Source organism: Liolophura sinensis, chromosome 10 (genome assembly GCF_032854445.1).
Source record: "Liolophura sinensis isolate JHLJ2023 chromosome 10, CUHK_Ljap_v2, whole genome shotgun sequence".
Classification (NCBI taxonomy): Eukaryota; Metazoa; Mollusca; class Polyplacophora; order Chitonida; family Chitonidae; genus Liolophura; species Liolophura sinensis.
The window spans coordinates 34,981,670-35,009,209 of record NC_088304.1 but is presented as its reverse complement, the minus strand read 5'-3'; the positions used below and the strand labels follow the sequence as shown (position 1 = coordinate 35,009,209).

At 40.3% G+C, this 27,540-nt stretch overlaps 2 protein-coding genes across 2 annotated transcripts in view; both read left to right on the top strand.

Moving 5' to 3' along the window:
* Window positions 1-11,531, top strand: part of LOC135476614 (ubiquitin carboxyl-terminal hydrolase 30-like) — a 14,615-nt gene extending 3,084 nt beyond the window's left edge. The window contains exons 2-8 of the mRNA XM_064756697.1: window positions 330-497; window positions 1,091-1,191; window positions 2,310-2,408; window positions 4,230-4,433; window positions 5,179-5,340; window positions 6,002-6,189; window positions 8,728-11,531. Of these exons, the coding sequence (XP_064612767.1) occupies window positions 330-497; window positions 1,091-1,191; window positions 2,310-2,408; window positions 4,230-4,433; window positions 5,179-5,340; window positions 6,002-6,189; window positions 8,728-9,124 (1,319 nt within the window). The 3' untranslated portion in view covers window positions 9,125-11,531. The remainder of the gene's footprint in view (window positions 1-329; window positions 498-1,090; window positions 1,192-2,309; window positions 2,409-4,229; window positions 4,434-5,178; window positions 5,341-6,001; window positions 6,190-8,727) is intronic.
* LOC135476615 (calbindin-32-like) lies at window positions 8,906-27,540 on the top strand. Its single transcript, XM_064756698.1, has 6 exons — window positions 8,906-9,023; window positions 15,008-15,140; window positions 19,911-20,121; window positions 21,013-21,128; window positions 22,298-22,475; window positions 27,031-27,540. Exons 2-6 carry the CDS (start codon window positions 15,030-15,032, stop codon window positions 27,168-27,170), a joined length of 756 nt encoding a protein of 251 aa, XP_064612768.1. The 5' UTR covers window positions 8,906-9,023; window positions 15,008-15,029; the 3' UTR covers window positions 27,171-27,540.

The window sequence follows — 27,540 nt, the reverse complement described above, 5'->3', positions numbered from 1 at the left end:
TACAGACCTGTGTCCTTTAGCAGTCAGTCTATTGTTTCTTTTACAGACGTGTCCTTTAGCTGTCCGTATATTGTTTATTTTACAGACCTGTGTCCTTTAGCTGTCCGTCTATTGTTTATTTTACAGACCTGTGTCCTTTAGCAGTCTGTCTATTGTTTCTTTTACAGACGTGTGCTTTGGCAGTCCGTCTATTGTTTATTTTATAGACCTGTGTCCTTTAGCTGTCTGTCTATTGTTTATTTTACAGACCTGTGTCCTTTAGCAGTCCATCTATTGTTTCTTATACATACCTGTGTCCTTTAGCAGTCCGTCTATTGTTTATTTTGCAGACCTGTGTCCTGGTATAGAGAACCTAGGGAACACCTGTTTCCTGAATGCTGTGTTACAGGCCCTGGCGCCGTGTAGAGAGGTTGGGTCATGGCTGTCTAACCTGTTGTCTCCAAAATCCAACAGACATGAGCCATTTCTAGCTTCGGCTGTCCACAGAATGCTAAAAGGTATTGGGGAACGAGTTGTGCTGGAGCGGTTTAGTGTCTTGTCTTTCGGTCGCCGAGATTTTGGGTTCCTTTGGTCAGGGAATTTTTTGAATTCCGACCCTTAAACTGTTTCTGTGACAATTATAAGCAGTTAACAGCCCTCTGTAAAAGGGTCAATTTGAGAAGTCTGTTGTTAGTTGATGACTGCCTTTTTTGTTTGTTTTGGTTGATAAAATTTATTTTTTTAAGATCAGTTCCTAATAGGGACATGTGATAATGTGTCATTACTTGTGACTCTCTAGTAAAACACTTCTCTCATTTTAATGTACATGTACATGTAGCGTGTCATTTGTGAGTGCATGTATCACACCAGAGTAAAGCTCACTTTCCCCGGGTCCTTGCACCCAAGGGAGGCAACTCTTTTAGCAGCCTGTGTATTGTATAGGGTTTGAATCTTTGAATGAACGGCTTTAGGCCACTTGGAACTCCCTGTAGTGTCAAGCGAGCCCAAATCACTTGTCTAATAAAATTCAAATGCAGGTACACAGATAATACCTTTCAGCTCTTTTATTTGACTTGCAGTCTGTATACATGTATGATCCTTGCCTGTACAGGTCTGAACAATGAGGGTGAAGCCAGCGAGGGAAGTTTGAGCCCAGGAGAGGTGCTACAAGCTCTCAGACAGAAACGATGGGTGATATCCACAGATGAGCAGGTATTGATGTAATCTTACATGAAGTCTAATCGTGTTGTTGAAACATTCCCAATCAGGTCATAAAAATAATGAATATCAAATAAATGAGCATGAAAAGTCATTTGCAAATGGGGATTTTATTACTAAATTCGATTTTTCATTCAAGACAAAAGGGTACTTTAAAATATTTTTGCATAGCTGGTATTTGGGACCCCACAACTTAATATTTAAGAAAAAAGCGGAAATAAAAATATACAAGACTGTATTTGCCACAATGTTTTCACACTCTTTCATCTGAACTTTATGTAAGTTTGATGTTTTCTCTACCGTTAGGTAACAATAAATCAGTAAAAAGTGGCTACTAGGTCTGTTTTGTTTTCTTGAAGGGGGATTGGAGGTGATTGAGTATAAGGACTCCTTTCTTAGTATATCTGATAACTCAATACAATACTAAACTCTGAGCTACTGTAATAAATAAAAAATTCAGACAGAAGCCTTTGTGTAAAAGGTGAAGTCAAGAGCTTACCTTCCATACTGGTGTTAGGGTTTATTCTTGTTAGCTCTCCACTCTCTGTGGCTTTAACTTTGCCCACTCTCCTATTCGCACTCTCTGAATGATATTGGTTTAGCCAACATGGTGGAACCAATGGTGGATGAATCTGAGAACCTTTATATGACCTGTTCTGTCTATATTGTAAATTATGAAACAAATAATTGGAGAGGTGGTTATAAGCTGAACTGGGTGTGTCCTGCGTCTTTTGCGGGAGACAACAGTCAAGGTACATGTGTCCCTGGGCTCTGTCTCGTTTCCTCCCACCATAATGCCTACCGCTTTGTAGAAGTTTTCTAGAGTACAGTGTGAAACACCAGTGAAATAAATGGATGGATACATTTCTTTGTGTATTGTTTGTACATGTACTGTAATTGTCAGATGATTCTGCTTGCCACATTGAGAGAATAAAGAGACTGGGCATCTCCAAACTTGCAGGAGCTATGTATTTCCTGTTTAAAAATTACAGCTCTGGATACAGGCATATGGTAGAGCCCTTATGGAACCTTCCACCGTCAGTCATGCATGACAATAGAGCCCTTATGGAACCTTCCACCGTCAGTCATGCGTAACAATTTTCCCATTACAGGATGCTCATGAGCTCTTTTATGTACTGACTCAGACACTGGATGAAGAGGCCAGCAAATACCCATCAGTTGTCTCCCTTTTTGATCTTCAGACTCTGCAGGTAATTACAGCAACATGTACTGTTCCACTTATTTCGGTACATACACTTACATATGTCCTGAAGAAAAAGTTTACTGACGAAGTTGCTGCATGGCTTGAGTGATTTTTAAAAGAGAAACACCAGACCAAATGAATATATGCTTCGATTAAAGGTGTTAGAAGCATAACTTTTTATTTTTGTGATGTCGCATAACTGAAATATCGCGGTTCAAAGTAAGTAAAATCATACTTATAGAGAGAATCGAAAGGTCTGCCATGTTATCAGTTGTCAGCAGGCAGGAGTTACTTCTATAACCTGAGGACATGTTTGTTACTGTCACAGGAGCCCTGGTTTGCCTTTCTGACCACAAGTGTGTGTGGTAGGGGTGATGTGACATCGTAATTTCTAATGCTTTAACATGCCTTGTAAGAATATCCGGTTATTAACCCACCAAGCACATCAGAAAAAACATGCCTGTAACTGTTAGATCTTTTTCCACCCCTTTTCCTAAATAACTTAGGTTATATAATTTGTCTTTTAGCTTAAAGTATTAGTATGTTAAATGCTACTGTCCCAAATTGACTGCAGGGTTTTATTGAGCTAGATAAATATTCTGTATCTGACTAATGGCTAGTTCAAATTTATTGCTGCACTCTGATGGTCCAGTGTTCACCTTGTTGTAAAATCCAGCGTCATTCCTCATTCTGTTTGTTCGAATCATTTTTATTCTGTCAATTTTTGTACTTTTTGACTTGTCACCCTGTATGTAAGGGGATAAGTATTGATGTTATTATAATATTGACTGGATGAAAATGTCATGTTTGGAGTCTTTTGCTTGGCATGGCAGTGAGGCAGCATAGTGCAATGGACATCTATGTTCCCTGACTGTATCAGAGTTGTAGGTTCAGAGATGACCTGAGAGAGTGGTTCTGACTGAGTGGTCAAGGTGCTTGCTTTTCACTCTCATCGTGTAGGCCAAACATGGTGTGAGTTCAATCCCAATGTTTGAAGAGGGAATTTTCATGGTTTCTCTGATTTCATTGTTCTGGGGATGTTGGTGACATAAACGATCAACAGTTCTTGTATCATAGCCTTACATGCAGTTCCTACTTGCTTTTCATCAGTATGACTTGTCCTGTAGTTGTCCTGTATAGCTTGTTCATCAGTATGACTTGTCACTCGTGGAAAAGTTGTCCTGTATAGCTTGTTCATCACTATGACTTGTCACTCGTGGAAAAGTTGTCCTGTATAGCTTGTTCATCAGTATGACTTGTCACTCGTGGAAAAGTTGTCCTGTATAGCTTGTTCATCAGTATGACTTGTCACTCGTGGAAAAGTTGTCCTGTATAGCTTGTTCATCAGTATGACTTGTCACTCGTGGAAAAGTTGTCCTGTATAGCTTGTTCATCAGTATGACTTGTCACTCGTGGAAAAGTTGGCCTGTATAGCTTGTTCATCAGTATGACTTGTCACTCGTGGAAAAGTTGGCCTGTATAGCTTGTTCATCAGTATGACTTGTCACTCGTGGAAAAGTTGGCCTGTATAGCTTGTTCATCAGTATGACTTGTCACTCGTGGAAAAGTTGGCCTGTATAGCTTGTTCATCAGTATGACTTGTCACTCGTGGAAAAGTTGGCCTGTATAGCTTGTTCATCAGTATGACTTGTCACTCGTGGAAAAGTTGGCCTGTATAGCTTGTTCATCAGTATGACTTGTCACTCGTGGAAAAGCTGTCCTGTATAGCTTGCCAGGGTCCTCAATACTGAGGGGAATACTGTTGATAAGATTGTGATAGTAACTGTGACTAATGCTGTTTTTGTGTGTTTTGTGTTTTTTGTTACAGGACCCGAGTCTGAAGTTCCAGTCCCAGAAGGAGGCCTGTACGAGAAGCCGAAGCCCTCTGCCCGTCTTACCCTCCCGCCACAGCGACCTGCCCTTCAGAGGTCTCCTGGCTAGCCAGCTTCAGTGTACTCAGTGCGGGCACAAATACCCTGTTCGCTATGACCTCTGTGACAGTTTGTCCCTCTCCATACCAACTAACTCTTGGGTAAGTATAAATTACTGATGTGAAATTGCTTCCAATGTGAACTACATGTATTTGTTCAGTGTATGTTACGAGGTTAATTGCCTCTGCGGGAGTTATGTTTCAAACATAGCTTGGGTGTGGACTTTTTCTTCTTGCGAAAATGTAAATTGTTTTACTCACTTACGCAGGAATATGTATTTGTTCGCATTCATGGGATCACGTGGTGAGGGCCCACCTCCTTTTTTCCCCCAACACCTCAAGTTGGCACCGCAGTGTGGACAAATAGGATAGCTCAAATGATAGGTGTAAGTTTGAACACAAGTTTGAATCGTTAGGCTGTGATCGGCCAGTGTACCCAGTGCAGGCACAAACACCCCCTCTGTAACGACTGGTTTTACAGCAAGTACCTCTCAATACCAACTAACTCTCTACTTCAAACATCACAAGGACCCTGTTTTGCATTTTGGCCATCTGTTTCTGGTTTCTTGATCGTGCTATATCCCATGGCCTCTTAAGAATTTAAGATTTTAAAAGTTAATCTATAGATTTATCATGCATGTCATAAAACTATGACTTTAGAAATAACAAGGGCATATTATTCCTTGTGCTCTCTTTGTACAAAGACTTTACGAAACTTTCAATTTTAAGACTTCGGAATATGTTTTCCATGATTTTTCAGGTAAAATTTTTGTTGAAAAATTAAATGGCAAAAGACTATACAAGAAGTGTATACTTCTTTAATACTAACTATAACTCCTCCCTCCAGGGCTCTTTGACACTGGACAGACTGTTACAGCATTTCATTGGCTCAGAGACTGTCAGCCAGGTGGAGTGTGAGGGGTGTGGTGAGTCTGGGGGCATGGTTAGACAAGCTGTCAAACGTGACCTTCCCAAATCTACATTCAGGAAGAAACTCACCATAGGAAAGGTAAGTGTTTTGTCAAGCGTCTGTTACAGGCTGCTCTTACTGTGAATTATATAAGGAGAGGCAAGACCTCAGAAAGCAAAAAACCTGATGACAACAGCTGTCCATGCCTCCGTACCCTGCTGTTGGGACAGGACGTTGCCAAGTAGTTTAGATGCTTATATCACACACACAAGGTGTTGATTTAGTTTCAAGCCAGGACATGAACTTAACAATATCACATTGCTTCTATGGTTCTGGGCACCTTGATGGTTGTACAAGGTTGATAACGCCTGAAAGGCATTCATGTCGGCTTACATGAAGTTTGTTGATGATCTCTGGCTTTCCATTAATATGATATCCACATGGAGCTAGCTTTGTGGGGGAAAAATCTGTGTCACATATGGGAAAGATTGTGAGCTAGTTGCATCTTTTGCTTATTGTTTGAAACTTGCTAGCTGGAAATGCTGTATTATATTGCCACTACTCAAGAATATTTCACTTATAAGACAACGGCCAACATTATGGTGGCAGGAAACCGGGCATAGTTCAGGAAAAGCCCCTGACTATCCACAGGTTTCTGCCAGACCTTCCCATGAACAACTGAAGAGGAAGCCAGCATGAGCTGGACTTGAACTCAACTTTGCTGTCACATGTATTTGTTTATGTGCGTTGTGTGTTCTAGCTGCCCAAGTGCCTGTGTCTTCACATCCAGCGTATGGTCTGGCTGGACAATGGCATGCCCGTCAAGCGTTATGAGAGGATACTGTTTCCCGAGTACTTCCAGATGGATAACTACATCTACTGTAAAAACTCCCAGGGCCCCACGGGTAACAGGTTGTGTGGGGGGCGCGACCTGTTCGGTGTAGCAAGGTGAGTGGGGTATATGGAGCTTGAAATTTGTGAAATAGCCATCTTACGTTAAACGAGAAGAAAATTTAAATATCAGTCAAATACCATTGAAAACAGTATGCATTTCCTTGCAGGTACATGTCATAAAAAAATTCTCATATGTACCTCAAGTTGATAAATTATAAGTAAAGTCAGCGCCAAACGTCAGCTGTGGGCGACTCCATTTTGCTTAAGAACTCGTTCTGAAGTCTTCTGTGTTAGGAGGAGAATTGCCGACGGAAATCGCCGAAGTGCAGTTCATACATTTCCAGTATAATTCTTCTTCCCAGAAGGTAGCGAAAAGTACAGTTCGTTTTCCGCTTGACGATCGTGAAACCGGAATGTTGGACATAGGTTCCGAGTTTACACGAACAAGCTGGCACTTTTAACAACTCTCATTGGCTGAGAGACAACACACCCCCAGCTTTGCCGTTTTCAGGCTTTACGTGTATGGTGAGGAAAAATCACAAATTTATGCAGCAGGCACCACTAGATATAAAAAAATGGGCTCTTTTCTGTCTGTAGTGTCATTTTTTAAAGTTTTCTTCTCCTTTAATGGATTAGTGGTTATGGAAATGAAAGTACAATGATCAAAGAGAAACCAGTGTTAAAATAAAAAGATAACTGTTCATTTTCATTTTCTGTATTTCACCAAAAATTTAGCATTTTGCAAGTGACATTTTGCTTATTTCTAACTAATTCATACACATTGTAGAGCCACATACGAGATTTCTTTATCATTTGTTTTAAACATAGATTTATTAGAAAAGTACACAGTAAGCCAAAGGCTTATAAGGTGTGGCATAGTCTACAACAGTGGAGATATGTACAGATAGATACGTAAAGGAAAAACAAATATACAATAATTAGGTTACAGAAATTCGAATATGTAAGACAGTGAAAACATTCGCATGAGGTAATGAAAAGAAAAAATTGCACATGTAAATTTTGAAATACAATGTCATTGAATTTTTAGCTCAGCGGCGTCAGTGTTGGTGTCTGGTTAAGCTTTTTTTTTAGCTCTTTCGTAATGCGCTCATTGATTGAAGGTTAACCTTTTATGTTTAGCTCTCTAGTCTAAGGTATGGTGTGTAAATGCGTACACTCAGATGGAAGGTTAAGCATTTTTTATCTCCTGTATAATGGCAATCATACGTGGATCTCCAACATACAGCACCTGTGTACATCTACAAAAGGGCTGATGGAAGGTTGAACTGTTTCATTGGTTTTAGTTTTATAGGATTTGGGAAGGTTTTTTAATGATTTTAATTGATTCAGCTTGTTTTTTGTAGTAAACATGTTCTTGAGAATTTAAGCCTCCATGGAGGCAACCATTTCTTGTCTTAAGGGTTCGTGTGACTTTATTGCTTTGGAGATTTACCATTTTTGTAACCCAGAAAAGTTTTATGTAGGGCTACATTTTTTTATGCACATGCCTACATACATGTTGGAGAACAAGAAGGGTAGTAGGTTCCTCTGGTTATTTTACCAGATTTGTCACCATTTTCCTGTTTTGTGGACACACATTCAGATTGACTTCATTCTGTTCTCCTGTAAACAGGGATTTCTACAAGCCTTTCTTTTAAGCCTACAGTTTCTTATGCAATCAGTTATCCGGATAAGCTTTCTGTCTCTCTAGCTACTTTACCAGATTGTAGATGTAGAGTGGAAGAATTTACCTTGGTGTGTATCACTTTATCTGGAATACACAGTATTTGTAGAAAGTTCTCCACATCCGTATTAGTAGTAGGAGCCTGTGACATTGGCCGCTGCATGTGCCTTCCTATACTGTGATGGAATGTTTAAACCATCCACACAGACATTGACTGTTGTCAGCTGAGTATTTGTTCAACCAATCAGTGGCTGCAGCAACCACCGTTAGTACAGGGATAGCTAATCATGGGAAACGATTTGCATATCTAAGACCACAGTGATGTCTCTACCACCACAAAAATTTAAAAGTTTTATCTTTGTTCTGATTCCTTTGTCTAGTTGACTGTTATAGCAGGCGAGGATTCTCTGAATGCCTCGTTATCATTTTATGGTCAAGATGTACTGAACGATTTTAGTTTAAAACAGTAATTTTACATGGATTAAAGGGAAGTTCTGGTGAACAAGTGAATGCATTTGTAGCATGGGTTGTATTACTGTATTCTGCTGTTCATCCATCGGTAAACTTTTTGGTGTTACCACTCTATCTACAGAATTGTTTCACTCTGAGGTACAAAGAATATGTTGACTTCTAGTTTTTGTCTAGACTATTACAGGAGAAGTCCGTTCAACAGAAAGTTACGTCACTTTAAAATTTATTCATTACTGTAGTGTCAACCAAATCAACTAAATAAATGTGTTATGCCCCTTTTTGTTTTATTTGCTTTTCACTTTAGCAATGTATTTGATGAACTGCTTCAGGTAACGATTTCGATGAACACCGTATCTCGTTTTTACCTGTGTTAGAATTTAGCCATATGTAATGTCATAGTAATCATAATGTGTCTGTTTTTCACCCCCGTACCACAGATCTCGCAGTAACCTGATGGGAGATGTGGGATCAGCTGCTGCTGTTAATTTGTTACGGACATTAAACTTCCAGTCTAGCACTACACAGAATGGCTTCTTCCTTCAACCTCCCAATCCATCTCTGTACCCCAACATCCACGCAGATGTCAATCAAAACAGTCCGGCCACGCCCACCGTGATGTCAGCTGATCACAACTACCGACTGATGGCCGTTGTGGTGCATTATGGGGATATTTTCTCTGGACACTTTGTGACGTATCGCCGCAGCCCGTGTTTGCAGCCAGGCGAGAAGTTCAGTAAGAAATGGATTTACACATCAGACACACAGGTCAAGCGGGCGAGCTTAGAGGAAGTTTTAGCCAGTGAGGCGTACATGCTGTTCTACGAGAAAGTCTGATCTGCAATATTAATATTTAGAGGACAAGCAAAGATCAGCTGCTCTTAATGCGTAAATGTGTGTTTTGTGTGTGTATATGCGTGTGTGACTTTGCAGTATTACAAACATGCTTAAAGGGATACAAAATCGATTCTGATTGGCTGATGTGAGAGACAGGCAAGCCCAAGCCATGCTAAGTCTAGGCTGAATTTTAGGTACGTTTATTCAGACATGATCAAGGCTTCTGGATTTAACCCATGGAACCCTATCTCCACTGTCAGCCAATCAGCATCGATTCTGCTCACCTTTGAGGGAGAGGAAAGTTGGCATTTGGTGGTCAAACCACATTAGACTGGTTTTTTTATGACTTGGAAAAATGGATAAGGAGTTGATTACTTTTTGTGGTAGAAAGGACTGAGAGGAAAGTAAGGATCGTAATGTTGGGTATTAGACTAAGCGAATATGCTGCTTTTAGAGACAAGATGATTCAGACATGTGAGGTGTTAATAGTGAATAGAGAGAGCATTTTTAAAGTGAATAAGGGAATCTTATCATCTCAGTTTGTTATCCATATCAATACTGAAAAACTGAAAGTAGATGTTTTCAATTTGCAAGAAGAGAAGAGAAAGCCTGTGGTTTAATGGAAACCCAGTCACAAAAAATGAATGAACTACCGGTAGTCGTTGCTTTTTATGTGTGAACTAACTTAAGCTTTTGATGGAGAGATGGAAAACTTGATCACAGTTCCTATATGGCGATGCTTATATGCTTTTTGTTACGTTCTCATTAGCCGACATCTACAGTGAGCTCAGACCCCAGGTTTGCATATAATTAGCACCCATTGCATGTGCCATTTGTCGGGTTTGCACCATGCGTCATTCAAGATGTGAAGATGAATATCTACAGTTTTGTGGAGGGACACGGCAGACCTCATGCTAAGCTGGGAATGTTCGAATGAGAGTCTCCAAGAGAGAAGAAGACGTTTTATTTGAGATGTGGTAAAGAGATGTTCTTAATGAGTAGTGGGTGTTTTAAGTACAAGCTGATAGGGTTGAAAGGATAAAATACGACATATTTGAACCTAGGACTTCCATTGGTTGTAATGCTTCAAATTATAAAAAAATAGTTAATGTGCATTGTGTCAAATTTGAAATTAGGAATTGTAAAACGACCCACATCTACATGGGTAGGGATGCTCCTTCAAAAGGCTATCAGTTTTACTTTCTCGCTAAACCCACTGTGTGCCAAACGTTTATAGTTGTTAATTTTATCATATTTAATTGTAAAGGATTACCAGAATTAATATAGGTGTGTTTCTTACTAATTAACAAAGTTCTAATAATTATTTAGCCATGGATTCGCATGTCAAAGCATTTTATTTTTAGGGAAACTGCTTTAGCAGAAATGTGTTAGTTGTGTAACTTTTTTTAAAGAAAACATCGCGTCCTTGCCACAGAAGTTAACAGTTACACACACCATCAGAATTAAGGGATAGCAAAAATAAGGGTTTATTTACAACAGTATATAAGGGTAAATCTGTTATGCATTATCTGTTTCACCTATAAAGATAATTTAAAGGCCGGCAAACAGACATTACCTAAGAAACTGGAGGAAAGTTTGGTTCCTAATGGCTTTTGTGGGGGGAAATTACCACCAAAAATGCAAGGGCTTAAACTGTAAAATTCAGTTGTATAACTATACATCATACAAACTAGGCCACATTTTAGTACAAACGGAATAGCGATGACTTCATCAAGGAAAGGACATATTTTGATGTGTTCGTAGGCTGTATGGCATTTGTTGACCAAAGTGTAATATACTGGGGGCTGTTTAAAGTCTTAGAGGGGTCGTAATGTTAGGCCGGTCCCTAATACCAATGTGGCGCATGCCGTCAGTATGTGACGTCATGGCTCCGGGATCACGTAGCGATCCCTGACTAAAGTAAAAAAGTCAGTCATGAAATTTGGTATATTCCTTTGCGTTATCGTAGCTGAAATTTTTTGTACAATAACTTACCCAGAATTTACTTTGTCAGGCACAATGTTCACCGTCTAACAAGAAACAGCAATTTTAAATTTTGACTTAGGCCTGGGATTAATCCCGGCTTAAGACTAAGATCACATGGTGATTAGGCCGTCAGCACCCTACAACAACTTTAAGAAAGGACCCCATTTGTTGTTAGCTTGTCGATTTAAATATGAAACGTATCAGCGTCGAATGTAGACGTACGATGTATGTATAATATAGCAGATGTCGTTTTGAACGATTATATCGTGACATGCGTAGTGTCAGGTTCTATGTGATATTGGTGTTGACGATGAAACTATTTTTTAAGAAAAGTGTAAAAACAAAATGTTCGATTTGATAGCTGATAAGATGTATTTATTTATATTCCCGCAAGTAAACATTTTGCTTTGCTGACAACTGACTTTTGATGTACTTCTTTATGTTTACCTTCATGTTAGTATACCGTCCTGTCGTACATGCGTGGGAAGGCCTGGCAGCAACGTGCGGATGGCCATGGGTTTCCCCGTGCTCTGCCCCGTTTGCCCCCACCATAGCGCTGGCCGCCTGCAAGTGAAATATTCTTGAGTACAGCGTGACACCAGTGAAATACAAAAAAAAAAATTCAAAACAGACACTCAAGCTCCCTTTTTGGGGGCTGCTGAACATAGCGGCCTGAATAGCTGTTTAGCTCAACGTAATTATTACTTCACCTATATAGACATCACATTTGATACAGTATTAACGGCGCCCGCTGGTGTTGAAATTGAGAAATACATGTTTAGGCTTCAATAAATAGCCCGCATTATTTAAGTATTAAAGTATTGGCGCTCTAACTGGGGAATTGTTGGCCAGACAGCTATTCATACTGCAATTCACGGAAGTGCCCCTTTGTGTTGGGATTGAGAAGTCTGGACATCGCGTGATAGCCGCATTAAATGTCATTAGTTTATGAAGTCTGTAGGTGGAATGTTAATGGAGTTGTGGGCCAGAGAGCTATTCGCAGAGTCGCCTTCTCATGAATTGAGAAGCACGGGCATAACGTGGTAACCCACATTAAATGTCATTATTTTACCAAGTATGAAGTAAGTTGGTGCAATATTAATGGAGTTGTAAGCCAGACAGCCATTCAGGCTGAAATTCACAGAGGCGCCTTCTCATGAATTGGGAAGCACGGGCATCACCTGATAACCCACATTAAATGTCATTATTTTACCAAGTATGAAGTAAGTTGGTGCAATATTAATGGAGTTGTAAGCCAGACAGCCATTCAGGCTGAAGCTCACAGAGGCGCCTTCTCATGAATTGGGAAGCACGGGCATCACGTGATAACCCACATTAAATGTCATTATTTTACCAAGTATGAAGTAAGTTGGTGCAATATTAATGGAGTTGTAAGCCAGACAGCCATTCAGGCTGAAACTCACAGAGGCGCCTTCTCATGAATTGGGAAGCACGGGCATCACGTGATAACCCACATTAAATGTCATTATTTTACCAAGTATGAAGTAAGTTGGTGCACTATTAATGGAGTTGTAAGCCAGACAGCCATTCAGGCTGAAACTCACAGAGGCGACTTTTCATGAATTGAGAAGTATTGGCATCACCTGATAACCCGCATTAAATGTCATTGTTTTACCAAGGAGTGAAATCTGTGGGTGCAGTATTAATGGAGATGTAGGTGAGAAAGTTATTTCGACTGCTAATCACAGAAGCGCGTCCTGGAAGTATGGGCATGACTTGATAATCCGCATTACGTGTCGTTAGTATACAAAGCATGAATGTATGTGCAGTATTAATGGAGATATATACCAGGTAGCCGACTGCTACTCACAAAAACGTCCCCGTGGTGTTGGAATAGATATGTAGGGGCATCACGTGATAGCTTGCATTACGTGCCATTTTTTTTTTTTTTTACCAAGCATGCAGACTGTAGTATTCTAGGTCTGACAGGTAATTAGACGGTTATCAGAAGCTCTCCCTTGTGATGGAATTGAGATGTATGGGCACCACGAGATAGGACGAGGTCACATTTAATGTCATAAAAGTAATTATTAAAACATGAAGTCTGTAAGTGAAGCATTAATGGAGACAGGGGGCGGGGTGATCGGGGTGAGGGGCTATAGGCCCAATATCTATTCCTGCTGTTATTCACACAAGCGCCCCCTGGTGTTGGAATTGAGATCTATGGGTTTCACGTGATATCCCCGCATTAAGTGTCATGATGTCATCAAATATGAAGTCCGCAGGTGCAGTATTAATAGACATATAGGACCGATAGCTATTCCCGCTGTTATTCACACGGCTGCCCGCTTGTGGTGGAATCGTCCGTATTACGTGTCAAATATGAGGTCTGCACATGCGGTAAAGATGGAGATACAGGTCAGACAACTGCTACGACTGTTATTCAAACAAGCGCCCCTAGTGTTCGAATCAAGATCTATGGGTATCACGTGATAGCCCGTATTATGTGCAATTACTGTACCGGCACCAAATATGATATCAATAGATGCAGGATTAATGGATTGGCGGATACAACTATTATTAATCAGAGAAGGTGCACTATTAATGAAGATATAACCTATTAGACTTTTGTTACAAGTATAATGACTGGCCCCCTTTGAATGGCCAACTACTTACTTCCAATCGGCGACTATAAGTTATTCCAGGTGTACCCATGTCCGCGTGTAGTGCAAGACTTGCTGTCGTTTTTACAACCGCTCCATTTTACACCCTATTGCAACAATGCACAAACTTTATTTCATACTTTATTTCATACACAGCCACCTAAAATGAAGGCAAGCACGGAATTGAGATCTTTAACTGACATATTAACTCCCCTTAAAGGCAACGTTTTAATGGGCAGGTATTTTTAAAATCCAAAACTGCTCTCAGGAGGTATATTGAGAGTACCTCCTCAGTCGCTGGTGCAATTATCACCCGATTACGCTGAGATGCCATACTTGGGTCCTTTTTCTCTATCCACACGTCTTTTTAGTATCTTACCATTCACAAACAGTGAATGATTCAAATGAAGAACAGGCCACAAAATGCTCTGGGTATAATTCATAATTAGGCTTAAATCTGTTTCTATGTCTGGACCGGTGTGGTAGGTGGACAGATGACCATAAATTCCCTGTGTTATCAGTAAAGGGTGTAAAAGTGCACTCGACCTGATGACTGTTGTTCGAAAAAAATCCCCCTTTTCCCACCATCCCGGGCTGGCCACGAAATGTCAACGTGTCCATTGCTTATATCCCACTGCCTTGAAGTTCAACAATGTCACTGTTAGTAGCAATTTTGAGAAAGTTTACGCTTCCATTAGTTCACAAATTATTTCGTATTATTATAAATGGGCATGGGTAATAACCTAGTCCTAACATAAGCCTGTATAAACTGATCTGTTTAAACGAAGGCTTCTTCACAATTGCTCTTTCTTCTCCATAGGACACAGATCTGGGTGAGTGTGTAGATGTGCTTTGGGCTGTTTCAGTTCGCATGTCACCGTGCAGGTGCTTTCAAGTTTTTGTAACACGATTGTGTTTTATATGTATACGTATATGTTACTTCACGGCTAACAAGTTGAATTCATGAAATCTTTAACTCTCTCGTTAAACTTTCATTTGTGATTTCATTTAACTGTTTAACACTTACTAACATATGCCTGCAATCATAAAACAAAAGGTAAATACAAAATTTAATTTGTTCTCATATAGTATAAACTTTATTTATTTATTTATTTATTTATTTATTTATGTATTTGATTGGTGTTTACACTGAATATTTCACTTATATACGACGGTGGCCAGCATTATGGTGGGAGGAAATCGAGCCCGGGAAAACCCATGTCCATCAACAGGTTGCTGGCAAAAATAAATAAAACTGAGATCTTTTTTTTAGGTAATCACACAACAGAAGTAAGATGACGCTGGTTTTCACTAGGGCGGCGGTCGTAACGAGTCTTCTCACGTCACAGACAGTTTTGGGATTTGCAATGATAGATCTGCTCAGAGCAGCTCGACAGTCGGACAAGGTATGAAATTATTCACCATTTTATGACACTACGAATATATATGTATTAACAATTGTTCAGTCATATGACGACGTCGAATTATTAGGTGTGCACATTACGTATATACGCTGTAAATGTGATGTGGAGGATTAACACACATTGGAAACACCTGAAAAGGTTTGACATGTCACACAATGCACTAAGATGCTAAACGAGCTTAGCAGAAATAACGAAGAATGTGTTTCATGATGTATAATTGCTAAACACGATTAGTGTAAACACGTAAGCGCCGTTTATTGGCCATTGGACATTTGTATGAGCATATCCGAGCTAAACGCAAAGATGACACAAATCTAAGCACTTATATGTCTGAACGTGGAGAATTGCTTCACGGAAAAGTAAGCACTTTATTAAAAATGACGATTTTTATAACTATTATTTAGCTTAGTTGCTAACAGAACGTGTTTAGTTTAAACACGTGTAGACCTCTACACCTTCTATTAGCGCATGTTCGCCATAGAACACGTGATCTTATTGAAAACAAGGCTGGTCGTCTGCTCGTTTATGGAAGAGAAGATGTTGAGATGTTGAGAAGCCTCTCTGTATTTGCGGCATCGGTACTGGTATGTACTGATTGCTTTTATCTCTTCTCATGAAATGTTTGTGTTTGTGTCTGCTGCACAATTCGTGTTGTGTCGTACATCATTATAAACGTGCGCAGTTGTTGTGGCGAGTAGTGATGTGTAAGTGGTGCGTGTGTTGCAGTTGTTGTGGCGAGTAGTGATGCATAAGTGGAATGTGTGTTGCAGTTGTTGTGGCGAGTAGTGATGTGTAAATGGTGCGTGTGTTGCAGTTGTGGCGAGTAGTGATGTGTAAGTGGTGTGTGCGTTGCAGTTGTTGTGGCGAGTAGTGATGTGCAAGTGGTGCGTGTGTTGCATTTGTTGTGGCGAGTACTGATGTGAAAGTGGTGCGTATGTTGCAGTTGTTATGGCGAGTAGTGATGTGTAAGTGGTGCGTGTGTTGTTGTGGCGAGTAGTGATGTGTAAGTGGTGCGTGTGTTACAGTTGTTGTGGCGAGAAGTGATGTGTAAATGGTGCGTGTGTTGCAGTTGTTGTGGCGCGTAGTGATGTGTAAGTGGTGCGTGTGTTGTTGTTGTGGGGAGTAGTGATGTGTAAGTTGTGCCTGTGTTGCAGTTGTTGTGGCGAGTAGTGAAGTGTAAATGTGCCTGTGTGGCAGTTGTTGTGGCGAGTAGTGATGTGTAAGGGGTGTGTGTGTTGCAGTTGTTGTGGCGAGTAATGATGTATAAGTGGTGTGTGTGTTGCAGTTGTTGTGGCGAGTAGTGGAGTGTAAATGGTGCGTGTGTTGCAGTTGTGGCGAGTAGTGATGTGTAAGTGGTGAGTTTGTTGCTGTTGTTGTGGCGAGTACTGATGTGTAAGTGGTGCGTGTGTTGCAGTTGTTGTGGCGAGTACTGATGTGCAAGTGGTGCGTGTGTTGCTGTTGTTGTGGCGAGTACTGATGTGCAAGTGGTGCGTGTGTTGCAGTTGTTGTGGCGAGTAGTGATGTGTAAGTGGTGTGTGTGTTGCAGTTGTTGTGGCGAGTAGTGATGTGTAAGTGGTGCGTGTGTTGCTGTTGTGGCGAGTACTGATGTGTAAGTGGTGCGTGTGTTGCTGTTGTTGTGGCGAGTAGTGATGTGAAAGTGGTGGGTGTGTTGTTGTTGTTGTAGCGAGTAGTGATGTGAAAGTGGTGGGTGTGTTGTTGTTGTGGCGAGTACTGATGTGTAAGTGGTGCGTGTGTTGCAGTTGTTGTGGCGAGTAGTGATGTGTAAGTGGTGTGTGTGTTGCAGTTGTTGTGGCGAGTACTGATGTGCAAGTGGTGCGTGTGTTGCAGTTGTTGTGGCGAGTACTGATGTGCAAGTGGTGCGTGTGTTGCAGCTGTTGTGGCGAGTACTGATGTGAAAATGGTGGGTGTGTTGTTGTTGTTGTTGTTGTAGGTTACATCTGGGAAGAATATGACAGATATATCAGTCTCAGGTTACATGAGGATTTTCTTTTCGTGTGATTTTCCATTGGATTCTTCACGTGATAAATCTGCCATCTTTCACTGAAACAATTTGTATATATCCGAAAGCTTTCGCGTGATACTACCCCATACTACCACATGCAGCTTGCACTTTTCCCACATTCAAGCCTAACAGTTGTCACCAATAATCATGATGACCTCCAGAGGAGTGAGTACAAAGCCCTTGACAAACAGTTCACAGTTCTGTCAAAATCATGACAAATTCTGATATATTTTATTTAGCTTTAAAATAACATCACTACAACCCCGTTCAGCTTTAGATGAAGCAGCTAGTGTGTTAATCAGCATGTATGTACACGTATGATGACTCATATATGTATGCCACATGATGCTGACTCCATCTCCTAACTTTTGAGGTGTTGCTTGAATTTAAGATGTTATCATGAGGAGAAAAGAACTGTGATGTGATGTGTGCAGATATAATGAGCTGATATGCTTGGCAATTTGTTGGCAGTTTCCAGCTGTGGATAGAGGAAAGGGGACTTAAATTTTGATGTAAGTTTTAACTGATTAAAGGCGGGGTTGCCATAATTTGGAAAAATTCTGTCTCACAACAGATACTTGTAGGAATCGAAGCGAAATCCTAGCTAGAAGGTAACAACATAACGTTGAATGTCCATTGCAGCATGCCTTGGAGCATTAGCTTACCTGAGGGATACGGGTAGACCTACAAGACGCCTGTGTATTTATGTGTACCGGGTAGCAAATGACGCTGTATGAAATTCATCCGTGATGTTTGTTTTTCATATTAACATATATTAATTTCGTGCCATTTCCAAGTTATATATAGCATACTGCACGTGGTAGGGCCCACGTTTCCAAAGGAGTGACAGTTAGGTGTGTGTGAAGTGAAAGTCGAAGCATGGTTGTCATAGGTATAACATGAATACAAATCATCAAATCTATGTACCTGTATATGTAGGTGTATGGGTATGTATGAGTACGTTTAGCCATAAAGGGATCCAAACTTTAAAAAAAGTGCAGTTTAAAAAAGAATTCCGTCTGGTTTTTCTTTCTATACACCTTGTTAACCAGTTCTACTGTTTGAAAATAAACTGAAGTCACTAATTTGTGTTTCAGATGGATTGGAGTTGAAATGCCTGGAGAAGACAATGTGGAAAAGTCCAACTAACTTCACCAATTTATGACTGTAATACAGATTGCCAACTTAGTTTGTCCTTGTACATTAGCATATCATAATGACTGCACTTCTTCCTTGAAAAGAGTATTACATGGCTCAAAGAGAGTATAATACCAATATAAGTATGGCAATAAATGAGTAAGGAAAATTTACTAATGTTTGAAAATTGCGTGAGATGCTATTTGTACATACACTGTAGAGTAATAGTACAGGCTAATGAATTCCACGCCAGAAAATTCTTTAGATTTTTAACATATTTACCAACTAAAACAATTTTACTGTATGTTACCGGTAAGTTACATCTGATAATTCCATTTATCAATAGTGACCAGAAACATGCTAAATGCTAATGCTAGTAACTGCTTTAGTACATATATATAGCATATTTAATTTGATTACAAAATTTAATGTGTACATCTTGTTTGTATTGACTGTTCTTTTGCACATACCTTGTGTTGAAAGTTTTTAAGGTCATCTTCCGTACAGGCAAGGTTGGCTCCGGCATCTTTCATTCGAATTTGAATTCAGTTCAAGTGTACGTAGCACGTTTGAAGCAATGAAGAGCAAGAGCAAAGAAATTGCTGTTATTATCGATGTTTCCATAGTAACATGATTCCATGGAAATGTTTATTTGTTACTTTCGCACTATTAAAGTTCTATTCATGATATCATTTGGTCAGTTTTTATTTTCTTGTTGCATTAATTATTACGTTATTAAATGAAAATATTAACTTTCAGCAGAAACAACCCTGTGATTGGGCATTGGTTGGAGTACAACAGTGGTGTACTATTCAGGTAGAATGGCTGTAGGTCTTGTGAGAGAACTTTCTACGGTTTAATGTCATCTTCAAAATTACTTCATTGCTTTATATTAAATGTTTAAATGTTGCATACGTTAACAGACCTTCCTTAGATACTGATGTGAATGAAGAGATTTAATTCCACAGTAGAACAAGCTAATCACCTCCTTTACATGTGTAGATGATGACATCTTAAAACGTGGAAGCAGGTAATGCGTCGAGGTTTGCAGCTTTGTGCATAGGTATCAAACATGTTTAGCATAATATGTGTTTTGGGGGTAAACATGTTTAGGATTTTCGGACTAAAATATTTTATGCCCTCCACATGTTTAATGCCTCCACATTCCAACCTACACCCTTTTTCTCATTATATGTTTAGCAAACTATATGCTTAAAAAGTGAAAGCAAGATTGTGTGAAGCTTTGTGTTTAGGCCGTTAACAGACTAATTTTTTTAGTGACAACGGCTACTAAACATTCGTGACCAGACGGACACCAAGTTGTTCTGAATACTCCGAGATACTTCCAGTCGCTGAAATGTCGGGGTTTCCTTGAATATAAAACGTGTTATTTCACATAGTTTAAAGGTATCACTTCTGTTATTACAAAACTTTACATTCGTACATACAACATGCAAACTCGTCAAATCCCTCGAATGCTGTGTATTTTCGGGACTTGGCTCGGTAGGAAACAAGGTTCAGCGGTATCGGGTTACACAACATACACCGAGACGAAGGCGTTAAAACCTTAATCATTCACTTAATGATTTCAGTCACCTGCTGATGCTCTTGCGGGTGTGATTCTGACGGAACTGGACGCTAACAAGGACAATAAGATCACCTTTGCTGAACTGGGATCTTACGTTGACAACGTGTTGGTAACACTTGGATCGGACCAGGGCAGTAATGACGAGGTCAAAGGTTATGTACTTACTGTAGGAAGCTTAATGGATGTGGATGATAATGGAGAGATTGACACAAGCGGTAAGATTTATGTAGATGTTTAGATTCTGTGAAAATTTTATTAAACTCTCTGATCACGACAAACGCATTGCTTGGCCTAGCTATATTAGTCGTACCCTGACATTTCGAAATTCGTAAGGTGCGACATCGGGCAGCTTCTTGCTAAGAACTCTTATGCCACAGTTTCACTAAAATGTTTTCAATACCACGCGACAGGCCCTTCGCTGAAATCCCCACAGTGCACCTACACTATTACTTACAGGCCTTCGCTGAAATCTTTACAGTGTACCTACACTATTACTTACAGGCCTTCGCTGAAATCTTTACAGTGTACCTACACTATTACTTACAGGCCTTCGCTGAAATCTTTACAGTGTACCTACACTATTACTTACAAGCCTTCGCTGAAATCTTTACATTGCACCTACACTATTACTTACAGGCCTTCGCTGAAATCTTTACAGTGTACCTACACTATTACTTACAGGCCTTCGCTGAAATCTTAACAGTGTACCTACACTATTACTTACAAGCCTTCGCTGAAATCTTTACATAGCACCTACACTATTACTTACAGGCCTTCGCTGAAATCTTAACAGTGTACCTACACTATTACTTACAGGCCTTCAATGAAAGCTTTACAATGCACCTACACTATTACTTACAGGCCTTCGCTGAAATCTTAACAGTATACCTACACTATTACTGACAAGTTTTGTTTCACGCCATACGGACTGAAGAATGTTTCACATATACACTAGTGGCCAGCTGCATGAGTGGAGGGAATGCAGAAAACCACCAACGCTCCGAAATCAACAGCAGTAGGGAAAACTTGAAAATTTACAGTCTAATGATGACAGACTCTGGAAATAATAGCTTTTAATAAACTTGCCAGTCACTTTTTATTTCTAGAATTACAGCAAACCACGTCGTCTTTAGTGAGTCTGGCAGGAGGGAAACAACTGGGAAGAGCCTTGTTTTTGTTAACTGAACTCAAGGAAAGAAATACTGCGGACAGGCTTGTTGAGGTAAGTCTGGCATTAAAGTACACATATTGTACTTACTGAGCTTATCTCTCTGTCAACAGACCTTTCCAAACTGTCAATCGAAAACACGCACTTGGCCAATCATAAGCAGTATAGACCTTTCCAAATTGTCAATCAACAACAATCAACAGGAGAGTTGGAGCCCGAACTCTTTTATTGCTAAAGGTAAGAAAAGCCCTACTGTATCATGTGACCTGTTAGAAATGTTAGGCATCTATTACTGAATCACATTTATTATAACATGGGCATCTGAAAAAAAAATTCTCAAAAAGTTGTTTGGAATAAACAAACAAAAGAGAAACTATGGAACTGGACGTTTCTGAACTGAAGAGGTTTCTGAAGGAAAGAGGTGTCATTTGTGCCTCTGGAACATGGTGAGACAAGTGATCGGTAAGTTAATGTCAGCAATTATTGCCTAACCCAATTATGAGTCACATGATACAGGAGGAGTGTTTTAACCTTCAAAGACAAAAGAGTTCAAACTCGAAACTCCCCTATTGGACAGTTATAAGGAGTATTGTTGCAAGTACATCAACCGGATGTGTGGGACACACATTCGTTGCCAGTGTTCAATTGCTTTCACCGGGAATGGAATGCAGTAACGTTGTCACGAGAAGGGATGGTGGGATATCGGATGTGTTGTATCCATCCATTGTTGCAAATTGGTCAACCTGATGTTCCCTCATAGTTTACAAATCTTTTTGTGACGTCACAATGCCATTTCACCGGAAATGGAATGCAAAGGAACGTAGTCACGAGAAGGAGTGGATCCATCAATTTGCTCTATTCAAGTTAACCAGAAATCTGGGAAGAGCCACGGAATTTGGAAAGAAAGAGTCCTTTTTCTTCAGATGGGTCTTAATTACTGATGATTTGCAGTAAAAACCAATAGTCCTCATTGTTATCTGCTGCCCGTATCTCGCAAAATCCCTTGACTTTCCCGAGATTTTTATGAAAAAAAAACCCTCCAAAAAACAAAAATAAGGCTTATGTCCGTATTCACTCGTTAAATCCTTATATCACAGCGGATGTAAGTGTACTGGCAATTTATTTATGAGGAAATGTAGTTCGTCGTTGTTTTGTTCTTTAGCTTAGCGTCTGACCAATAAGTCTACATGTGTATCACCCTTAATTTTCTTCTGTTCTTACAGGCCGAAGACATTGCAGTTGATTTTCTAAATATTCTAGACAGCGATAGTGATGGCTTGGCTGGCTCTGATGAGATAGATGCTTTCTTAAGTAATGGTATGTTCGGTTGGAACAGAGATACTGCCGAAGAAGTCATCCAAGAGGTGGATGAGGACAATAATGGAAACCTCAGCCCAGAAGGTATAACGAATGGCACATCGAAAATTATAAGACTGGGGGCTCTGAGAGTCACGTTCTAAAAGTCTTTTCCACCAATTAAAGTGTATGGCGATAACAAAATATTTGAAATTTGTGTCTTAATATAAAGCTTATCTAAATCACGGAGGGAACGTCCATAAAATTACAAAAGGGAATTTCTCTGCAGCATTATGATAAAAACCTAGTTAAATTCTATATTCTAACGTTCTTTGTGACAGAAAACATGCCGACATGGCTATTCCCTTACAGAAAATATGCAATGAAATACGGCAAATACTGCACTGTGTTTTGCTAGCGGCTGATAAGTAAGAGGCATTTAGGAAGAATAGACGTTGCTATGCATTCACATAGTTTGAAATAATGTTGATTTTTCAGATTACAAAATTCAAATACCAATTTTCAATTACGACATTATCGATTGAAAAGTGGAGGGGGGGGGGGGGATAGTGACGGGGTGAGAACACTTGTTGCCTTCTCCTCACAACAACCATCACCACCACAATTGAGAAAGAGAGTAACCGACCCTTTGTCCCCCTTCCCGGTTCCTACACAACTGATTCCGAGCTTAAAATTAAAACATCCATTAGCGTACCTTACGGAGACGTCATTGTGATGTTGTACGAGAACGATTTGGGGAGGCTGGTTCTGCTAGATCGTCTTCGGGGTGTCATGGAAAGACAAATGGTTACATGTATACAGATAAAGGTGTGAGAAAAAAATATAATTTGAGCTCTTCAGGTGTCACCGGAATACAAATGTTACTAGACATAAAAATCAGAGTAGAAATATCACTGGAGCTTCTCCAGGTGTCATCTGAAGACGAATGACGCTATAGACGGATAGAAATCCAAGTAGGAATATCACTTGAGCTTCTCCAGGTGTCACCTGAAGACGAATGGCGCTATAGACGGACAGAAATTCAAGTAGGAATATCACTTGAGCTTCTCCAGGTGTCATCTGAAGACGAATGACGCTATAGACGGATAGAAATCCAAGTAGGAATATCACTTGAGCTTCTCCAGGTGTCATCTGAAGACGAATGGCGCTATAGACGGATAGAAATCCAAGTAGGAATATCACTTGAGCTTCTCCAGGAGTCATCTGAAGACGAATGGCGCTATAGACGGATAGAAATCCGAGTAGGAATATCACTTGATCTTCTCCAGGAGTCATCTGAAGCCGAATGGCGCTATAGACGGATAGAAATCCAAGTATAAATAACACTTGAGCTTTTCCAGGTGTCATCTGAAGACGAATGGCGCTAGACGGATAGAACTCTGGTAGGAATATCACTTGATCTTCTCCAGGTGTCACCTGAAGACGAATGACGCTAGACGAATAGAACTCTGGTAGGAATATCACTAGAGCTTTTACAGGTGCCATCTAAAGACGAATGGCGCTAGACGAATAGAACACTGGTAAGAATATCACTTGATCTTCTCCAGGAGTCACCTGAAGACGAATGGCGCTAGACGAATAGAACTCTGGTAGGAATATCACTAGAGCTTTTACAGGTTTCACCTGAAGACGAATGGCGCTAGACGAATAGAACTCTGGTAGGAATATCACTTGATCTTCTCCAGGAGTCACCTGAAGACGAATGACGCTAGACGAATAGAACTGTGGTAGGAATATCACTAGAGCTTTTACAGGTGCCATCTGAAGACGAATGGCGCTAGACGAATAGAACTCTGGTAGGAATATCACTAGAGCTTTTACAGGTGCCATCTAAAGACGAATGGCGCTAGACGAATAGAACACTGGTAAGAATATCACTTGATCTTCTCCAGGAGTCACCTGAAGACGAATGACGCTAGACGGATAGAACACTGGTAGGAATATCACTTGATCTTCTCCAGGAGTCACCTGAAGACGAATGACGCTAGACGAATAGAACACTGGTAGGAATATCACTTGATCTTCTCCAGGAGTCACCTGAAGACGAATGACGCTAGACGAATAGAACTCTGGTAGGAATATCACTTGATCTTCTCCAGGTGTCATCTGAAGACGAATGGCGCTAGAAGAATAGAACTCTGGTAGCAATATCATTTGATCTTCTCCAGGTGTCATCAAAAGACGAATGGGGCTAGACGAATAGATCTCTGGTAGGAATATCACTTGAGCTTCTACAGGTGTCATCTGAAGATGAATGGCGCTAGACGAATAGAACTCTGGTAGGAACATCACTTGATCTTCTCCAGATGTCATCTAAAGACGAATGGCGCTAGACGGATAAAACTCTGGTAGGAATATCACTTGATCTTCTCCAGGTGTCATCTGAAGACGAATGGCGCTAGGCGAATAGAACTCTAGTATGAATATCACTTGAGTTACTATAGGTGTCCTCTGAAGACGAATGGCGCTAGGCGGATAGAACTCTGGTAGGAATATCACTTGATCTTCTCCACGTGTCACCGGAATACAACTGTTGCTAGATGGATAAAACTTTGAATAGCACTATTACTTGATCTTCTACAGAACTCATCTAAAGACGAATGGGGCTAGACGAATAGAACTCTGGTAGGAATATCACTTGAGCTTCTCCAGGTGTCATCTAAAGACGAATGGCGCTAGACGAATAGAACTCTGGTAGGAATATCACTTGATCTTCTCCAAGTGTCTTCTGAAGACGAAAGGCCCTAGGCGGATAAAACTCTGGTAGGAATATCACTTAGGTTTCACCAGGTGTCATCTGAAGACGAATGGCGCTATAGACGGATAGAAATCTAAGTAGGAACATCAATGGAACTTCTCCAAGTGCCATGTAAAGACGAATGGCGCTAGACGGATAGAACTCTGGTAGGAATATCACTTGAGCTTCTACAGGTCTCATCTCAAGACAAGTGGCGCTAGACGGATAGAAATCTGAGTAATAACATCACTTGAGCTTTTCCAGGTGTTATCAGAAAACGGATGGTGCAATAGACCGATAAATTTCTAAGTAGAAATATCACTGGAGCTTCTCCAGGTGTCATCTGAAGACCACTGGTGCTATAGACGGATAGAACTCTGGTAGGAATATACTTGATCTTCTCCAGGTGTCATCTGAAGAAGAATGGCGCGTGACGGATAGAATCTAAGTAGGAACATCATTGGGGAACTCCTCCAGGTGTCACCTCAAGGCCACTTGTGCTATAGACGGATAGAACTGTGAGTAGGGATATCACTGAAACTTCTCCAGGTGTCATCTGAAAACGAATGACGCTATAGACGCATAGAAATCTGAGTAGGAATATCACTTGAGCTTCTCCAGATGTCATCTGAAAACGAATGACGCTATATACGGATAGAAATCTGAATAGGAATATCACTGGAGCTTCTCCGGGTGTCATGTGAAGACTAATGACGCTATATACGGATAGAAATCTGAATAGGAATATCACTGGAGCTTCTCCGGGTGTCATGTGAAGACAAATGGCGCTATATACGGATAGAAATCTGAATAGGAATATCACTGGAGCTTCTCCGGGTGTCATGTGAAGACGAATGGCGCTATATACGGATAGAAATCTGAATAGGAATATCACTTGAGCTTCTCCGGGTGTCATCTGAAAACGAATGACGCTATATACGGATAGAAATCTGAATAGGAATATCACTGGAGCTTTTCCGGGTGTCATGTGAAGACGAATGGCGCTATATACGGATAGAAATCTGAATAGGAATATCACTGGAGCTTTTCCGGGTGTCATGTGAAGACAAATGGCGCTATATACGGATAGAAATCTGAATAGGAATATCACTGGAGCTTCTCCGGGTGTCATCTGAAGACGAATGGCGCTATATACGGATAGAAATCTGAATAGGAATATCACTGGAGCTTCTCCGGGCGTCATGTGAAGACGAATGGCGCTATATACGGATAGAAATCTGAATAGGAATATCACTGGAGCTTCTCCGGGTGTCATGTGAAGACGAATGGCGCTATATACGGATAGAAATCTGAATAGGAATATCACTTGAGCTTCTCCGGGTGTCATCTGAAAACGAATGACGCTATATACGGATAGAAATCTGAATAGGAATATCACTGGAGCTTCTCCGGGTGTCATGTGAAGACGAATGGCGCTATAGACGGATAGAAATCTGAATAGGAATATCACTGGAGCTTTTCCGGGTGTCATGTGAAGACGAATGGCGCTATATACGGATAGAAATCTGAATAGGAATATCACTGGAGCTTCTCCGGGTGTCATCTGAAGACGAATGGTGCTAGACAAATAGAAAGATATTTAGAAATATCTGGAGTTTCTCCAGGTGTCCTTGGAGAACGAATGGGCTGATAGAAGTAGACTGATAGATAGGCTGTGCTGATGGAACTCTACGTGTTCACTCTTGTGTGGTAAATAATTGAAAAGATTATTAAACAGCGTCTTGATTTTTCTAAAAGAAGCCAAATGTTGAGGGTATAATACAGTGGGTCAGAGAGAATAAGTTTGAATAAGACAGTGTACGTAAAAACTTTATCCACTGTCCTTTCCTCTTACTTGAACTTTACGCGGTGAAATAATTATAATTAATTTTTGTCTTCCAGAACTCGACGGCTTTCTCATCACCCTGGCGACGGATTACACTTATTTGTTCTCTAGGCTGTACGTGTATGTCCGAGTGTACCAGTTGACAGGGATCGACAGGGCGAACGAATTTGCAGAGATATTGAGTGGCCGGATGTAAACGGCGGTCGAAAGCATGGACAGTTCGCTGGATGCACAGATGCTAGGGAACAGCTTCACATGGGCCAATAGTGTATTAAGAGACACAAAATGATATGTTAATCATAGCAGAACGAAATATTTATGAAGACGTGAAGTTACAGCTAATTTTGAGCAACATATGTTGTTACAACCTTTACAATTGTTTTAACACTTTCTCACATCATTTATTCTCAGCACAGCAAAATTATAAAACTGGAGCATTGAAGAAAAGGTAATAAAGACTGAATATTACATTATTTGGTAAGCTTTTGTGTTTATTGTATTTCCATAACACATACAAATATATGTCACGAGTATAAAACACACTTAAACATTTCTTTATAGTACAT